Genomic DNA, 6,247 nt, shown 5'->3' with positions numbered 1-6,247 from the left:
TTTACAGAAAATGGTCTGTAAAAGAGAAAATATCCAGTGAGCGGCAGTTCTGTGGGCACAAATGCCTTGTTGATGCCAGAGGTCAGAGGAGAATGGCCAGATTGGTTCCAGACTGATAGAAAGGCAACAGTAACTTAAATAAGCACTCGTTACAACAGAGTTCTGCAAGAGAGCATCTCTGAACACACAACACATCCAACCTTGAGACAGATGGGCTACAGCAGCAGAAGACCACACCGGGTGCCACTTATGTCAGCTAAGAACAGGAAACTGAGGCTACAATCTACACAGGCTCACCAAAACTGGACAATAGAAGATTGGAGAAATGTTGCCTGATCTGATGAGTCTCCATTTCTGCTGCGACATTCAGATAGTAGGGTCAGAATTTGGCGTCAACAACATGAAAGCATGAATCCATCCTGCCTTGTATCAATGGTTCAGGCTGGTGGTGGTGGTGGTTAAATGGAGTGGGGGATATTTTCTTGGCACACTTTGGGCACATTAGTACTAACTGAGCATCATGTCAACGCCACAGCCTACCTGAGTATTGTTGCTGACCATGTCCATCGCTTTATGACCACAGTGTCTCCATCTTCTGATGGCAACTTCCAGCAGGATAACGCACCATGTCAAAGCGTGAATCATCTCAGACTGGTTTCTTGAACATGACAATGTTCAAGAAACATTGTACTCAAAGGCCTCCACAGTCACCAGATCTCAATCCAATAGAGCACCATTAGGATGTGGTGGAGAGATTCGCATCATGGACGTGCAGCCAACAAATCTACAGCTACTGCGTGATGATATGATGACAATATGGAGCTAAATCTCTGAGGAATATTTTCAGCACCTTGTTGAATCTATGCCACAAAGGATTAAAGCAGTTCTGAAAGCAAAGGTGGGTGCAACCCGGTACTGGCAAGGTGTACCTAATAAAGTGGCCAGTGGGTTTATATTTTATTTCGGATGTTTGACGGCTCTATTGAATGATTAAAATCTTATTTTTACATCAAAGGCACCAAACAATTTTTCATTCTCTTATTCCATACCTTTTAACCCATTATTTTCAGCCAAAACACTTTGCACACACAGACATACATACCACTGTAGCAGTAGAGGTGGTCAAACACTGCATGAAGTTTTTGGCAAATTTGTACTAAAAGAGAATTAAACTGTTAGGAATATTCTGAGAACATGAAAGAAGCATATCATGCGTTTGTAGGAGGTGAGTAAATATATTCTTACTAAGCAGTCGAAGGCGTCTGAATTAGCAGAGCCAGCAAACCGAAATCCCACAGCCAAACATCCTCCGGCGATTATATAGTCATGAGCCTGACTGTGGAAACAGTGAGAGAAATGTCAACTTTATTTGTTTCATCCACACATCAAATACATTAAACTCAATGGAAATTCATATCAGACAGGCGGAACGTTATTCGAAACACCTCCACATGAGAAACCGTCTGTGGGTTTGAGGATCTCCTATAAATCACATGCCGATCGAAAACAGACCACGCAGAATTAAAAATGCAACTCACACCAAAGTCTCCATATTGAGGTCCTCCGAGACGGGCGTCTGGTCCTGGTTTCCGATGTTTTCTTGGATGATCTGAAAATGTAACGGTTATTATTTTTATCATATTAAAAGAGTCTAAAACAGGGGTGTCCAAACTCATTCCTAGAGGGTCGGTGTCCTGCTAAGTTTAGCTCCAACTTGCTTCAACACACCTGCCAGGAGGTTTCTATTCATAGACTGCAAAAGATATGGAGTAGTGTCCGTGATGTCACCCATAGGCTTCTGAAATACGCAAAAGAAGCTACAAGTAGGTGTGGCCAACCGTCGTTATTATCTCACCAACCGGAGGATACCAAACAAGGGCAAAGAGGCGGAGCGTGAGCGGAGCTACAGGCGCCTGCTAGCACTTTCCTTAGACGGGCTTTTCTTTGGATGAAATGCTTAATTCTTCATTACTCACGATTCCTTTGTGTGTTCTGAACACATGTGCTTGGTTGTAAGCTATATCGATAAAGTGTTTAGTCTTTTAAAAACACTGTTGTAATACATTGAGCAACTAAACATTGTTCTTATGACGTTTTTTAACCGTGAATTAACTTTCAAACACTTAAAATATAGTCTGTGATAGTAAATGCAAGGCTAATTATGAAATCCAGGCATAATACTGTATGACAAAGCTTCAGATGACTGATCTAGAGCCTACAGCTAATCAATCTGTCAGATTCTGGAGTGTTTTACAGGTCTAAAGAAAAATCTAAATGATCTTAAATAAAATAAATACATTTCTAGAGATGCTATACAAGTGTACAATTTCACGCGAATGGTTTGTGAGCATATTTAAGTGCACACAGCATGCCATATCATCTAATAATTGTTGGAAACAATTCAAAAAGGCAACTGACTGTGTAAAGCCACATAAAACAACACAATAATTCGAAGAATATGCAGAGTTCAGCGGCTAATCAGCCGGAATCAATAGAGGTGACATGACGGCGATCACAGAGACCTAGCTGTCACTCAAGTGGCCACACCCTTAAATATGCAGACTTAATACAATTTAATATAAACTAAATGGATGAGTTATAAAAAAACAAATCAGCCCACTAAGTTGTCATAAAAAGTAATATTAGCTATATAAACCAAAATCGTTCTTTAGCTGTAAACACCTTTTTTTCTGCTATAAAGTTGGCCATTTTAACATTAGGGTCAACAGAAATGTGCTCTATTATGGAGTCAGGACTAGCGTAATTTCGATGAATTGCAGTTTCAGTTACTTCCGTATTGGCTTCACGAGTGAGAGCGGGAGGTTGCCGCTTGTTTCTAGTATTTCAAGTAAGGGCTTGATTAGCTGGTTCAGGTGTGTTTGATTAGGTTTGGAGCTAAACTCTACAGTACGCCGGCCCTCCAGTACAGAGTTTGGACACCCCTGGTCTAAATGTTGCCACTAACAACAAACAAATTAAAGTATAAACTCAAAGCTAAAACAAAGTTGAATAGAATTTATGACAGCACATAATATGTGACTAGATATTTTACAAGATACTGGTGTTCAGCTTAAAGTGACATTTAAAGGCGTAACTACAACCTCAAATCAGAAAAAGTTAAGATTTCCAAATTTACATTGACAATATGAACAAAAATATTTCATGCTTTGCCCGGTCAACTTCATTTTATTTGTAAACATACATCTATTCCTATGGTTCAGACCTGCTACACACTCCAAAAAAAGTCAGGACAGGAGCAGTTTAGGGCTGGTAATCAGGTAAACTGGTTAAATTATGTGATTGGAAACAAATGATTGTAATTATGATTTGGGTTTAGTCCTTTATTGAGCAAAGACCACCGGGGCCTTGAATCACCAGTTTGCCATCAAATATGTGAGAAATATGATTGACATGTTTAAAATGTTCCTCAAAGAAAGAGAAGACGACATTTTGGATATTTCACCTTCAACAGAGTTGAACATAATTAAAAGATTCAAGTAATCTGGAGGAATATCAGCGCGTATTGAACAAGGGCACAAGCCCAAGCTGAACAACCGTGATCTCTGAACCCTCAGGCGGCCCTGCATCAAAAATCCTCATTGATCTATCAGTGATATCACTACTTAGGCAACCTTTGTCAAGCACCACAACATGCAGTTGCATCCACAAATGCCAGTTTAAACTGTACTGTGCCAAAAGGAAGCCCTATGTTAACAGTGTCCAGAAGCGCTGTCGACTTCTCTAGATTCCGAGGCATCTGGGATGGACCATCACACAGTGAGAATGTGTACCATATATATATATATATATATATATATATATATATATATATATATATATATATATATATATATATATATATATATATATATATATATATATATATATATATATATATATATATATATATAAATTTTTATTTTTATTTTTTGGAAGAAATGGAAACAGTGTGCTCTAGACCAGTGGCTCTCAAATTTTTTTTTATCAAGTACCACCTCAGAAAAAAAATTGTCTCTCCAAGTACCACCAAAATGAGCAGTATTGAAATACAGTAGCGTAGCAGGCCCAGTAAAGCAGCTACAACTCTGCACAGTTAAAAAACGTGGCAGATTACCTCAGAAATATAGGCTTTATGTCATATATGGCATATTATATACATCATTTTTGATCAATTTTGAAATGTGTGTAGCTTGTACATGACATATTTTATTCCTCTGTGTACCACTAGAAGGAAGCCTGTGTACCACTAGTGGTACACGTACCACAGTTTGAGAACCACTGCTCTAGACCAAAGGGGAAAAAAGGATCATCCAGACTGTTACCAGCATGGAGTCTAAAAGTCTGTCATGGTATGGGGTTGTGTCTATGCCCTTGGCCTAAGTAACTTCTGTGATGGCACTATTAATGCTGAAAAGCACAGAGACTTTGAAGCACAATATGCTGCCTTCTTTTCCATGGACTCCCATGCATAATTCAACAAGACAATGCAAAATCACATTCTGCACACATTACAAAATGACTGCAGAAGAAAAGGATACAGGTACTTGACTGGCCTGTCTGCAGTCCTGACCTGTCTACATAAGATAATGTGTGTACAGTTGCCCACTTTAAGACTTGTTTGCAGGAAGAATGAGATAAAATTATACACTTCGTCACTTGGTGTCTTCAGTCCCTAAACGTCTTTTAAGTGTTGTGAAAACAATTAGCAACATTACAGTGCTAAATGCTTTACTGTTACAACTTTTTTTTTTTAATTTGTTGCAAGAACAAAAATTGGAATAGGTGTTTATTTTGGAGGGAAAAAAACAAAAAAATCATGAGGAACACATTACAAAATGTTTGTTGTATTGTCTGCAATGAAATCCAAGTCAAAGTAAATTTAAAAATAACTACTTTATATTTTAATTTGCATTTTCCATACTGTCTCAACTTACTTGTCTTTGGAGTTGTAGGTTAATTATGCAGGTTAGGGTAATTAGGCAAGTAATTGCGTAACAGTGGTTTGTTCTGTAGACAATTGAAAAAAATACTGCTTAACGGGACTAATAATTCATTCATTCATTCACTTTCGGCTTAGTCCCTTTATTAACCAGGGGTTGCGCCACAGCAGAGAGAGAGAGAGAGAGAGAGAGATTTAATTTTATTGCCATTTCAGCTTCTATGGCTATGTCATGGCAAAAAGAAAATAGATCAAGTAAAAATATTCTAACAATTAAAAGTCATCAACAGCAATAAATAATGTACAAGGTAAAATATATAAATAATAATAATAATGATAATATATAAAATAAAAATCTAAAACAGTTTAAGATTTCCTTTTGATAAAAATTCTACAACTTTAGATGGATTCACGTTTAAAAATATTTCCTTTGAAGTCTCTCCAGATAAATATTGTTTTCTGATAACATTAAAATGGGGCATTCCACAAGAATATGTTTAACTGTTTGGTTTCTGTTGCAATAAAGGCATTTTGGTGGTTCTTCTCCTTTGAGTAAATGTTCATGTGTGAGTCTCGTGTGTCTAATGCGGCATCTTCTATACACAATCTCATCGTGTCTTGACTTAAAAAATAAATTCGATTTTTTTCCTATTTCAGGTTGAATTTCAAAAAGTTTATTTTCTGGGCACTGATCCCATTCTGATTGCCATTTGTTGAGAATATATCCTTTTATTAGTGGCTTAAGATCCGAAGGTGGGATTTTGCACTCCATCAGTTTTCCTGTTAGGGCTGTTTTGGCGGCTTTGTCAGCTTGTTCATTCCCAAGTAGTCCAGTATGTCCTGGGATCCAGCAGAAGACTATATTATAAAACTTTCTCTATAATTCATTCACTTTGATAAAAATGTCAATAATAATGGGATGCTCCAGTTTAAAAGAATTTAATGTCTGTAGACAAGATTTAGAATCAGAAAAAATAATAAAATTGTGTCCTTCTGCATTTTCAATGTGTTCCAGCGCTAAAAAGAGTGCCATTGCTTCAGCTGTAAAGATTGAGCTTTGATCAGGAATGCGAATGCCGTGGTGTGATTGACCCATTACGATTGCTGCAGAAACATGACCGTCCTTTTTTGATCCATCTTTGTATATTGGATTATGGGTAGGATAAAAATGTCTTATGTCAGCAACTGCTTGTTGATATGTATGTGGGAATGTATCAGCCTTCTTATGCTTGCTTAGATCCAGATTTACTTGCAACTTATTTAATCTCCATGGTGGGACCGGGCAAATGAGAGTCTGGTGGATGGAAT

General features: G+C 37.6%; 1 protein-coding gene across 9 annotated transcripts in view; it reads right to left on the bottom strand.

Moving 5' to 3' along the window:
• anapc1 (anaphase promoting complex subunit 1) overlaps positions 1-6,247 on the bottom strand; it is a 181,950-nt gene that overhangs the window by 56,095 nt on the left and 119,608 nt on the right. For all 9 annotated transcript variants that reach the window (XR_015506403.1, XR_015506406.1, XR_015506404.1 and 6 more), the window contains exons 35-37: positions 1,539-1,609; positions 1,246-1,336; positions 1,103-1,156 (exon numbers count right to left, since the gene is read on the bottom strand). Coding sequence is in view for 4 of the 9 variants with exons in the window: in XM_087279784.1 (XP_087135910.1) it covers positions 1,103-1,156; positions 1,246-1,336; positions 1,539-1,609 (216 nt within the window). In the remaining 5 variants the exon portion in view is untranslated. The remainder of the gene's footprint in view (positions 1-1,102; positions 1,157-1,245; positions 1,337-1,538; positions 1,610-6,247) is intronic.

The sequence above is a fragment of the Danio rerio genome, chromosome 13 (genome assembly GCF_052040795.2).
Source record: "Danio rerio strain M-AB ecotype USA chromosome 13, GRCz13ab, whole genome shotgun sequence".
Lineage (NCBI taxonomy): Eukaryota > Metazoa > Chordata > Actinopteri > Cypriniformes > Danionidae > Danio > Danio rerio.
Note: the sequence above shows the minus strand (reverse complement) of the source record. Positions and strands in the feature narration are given on the sequence as shown.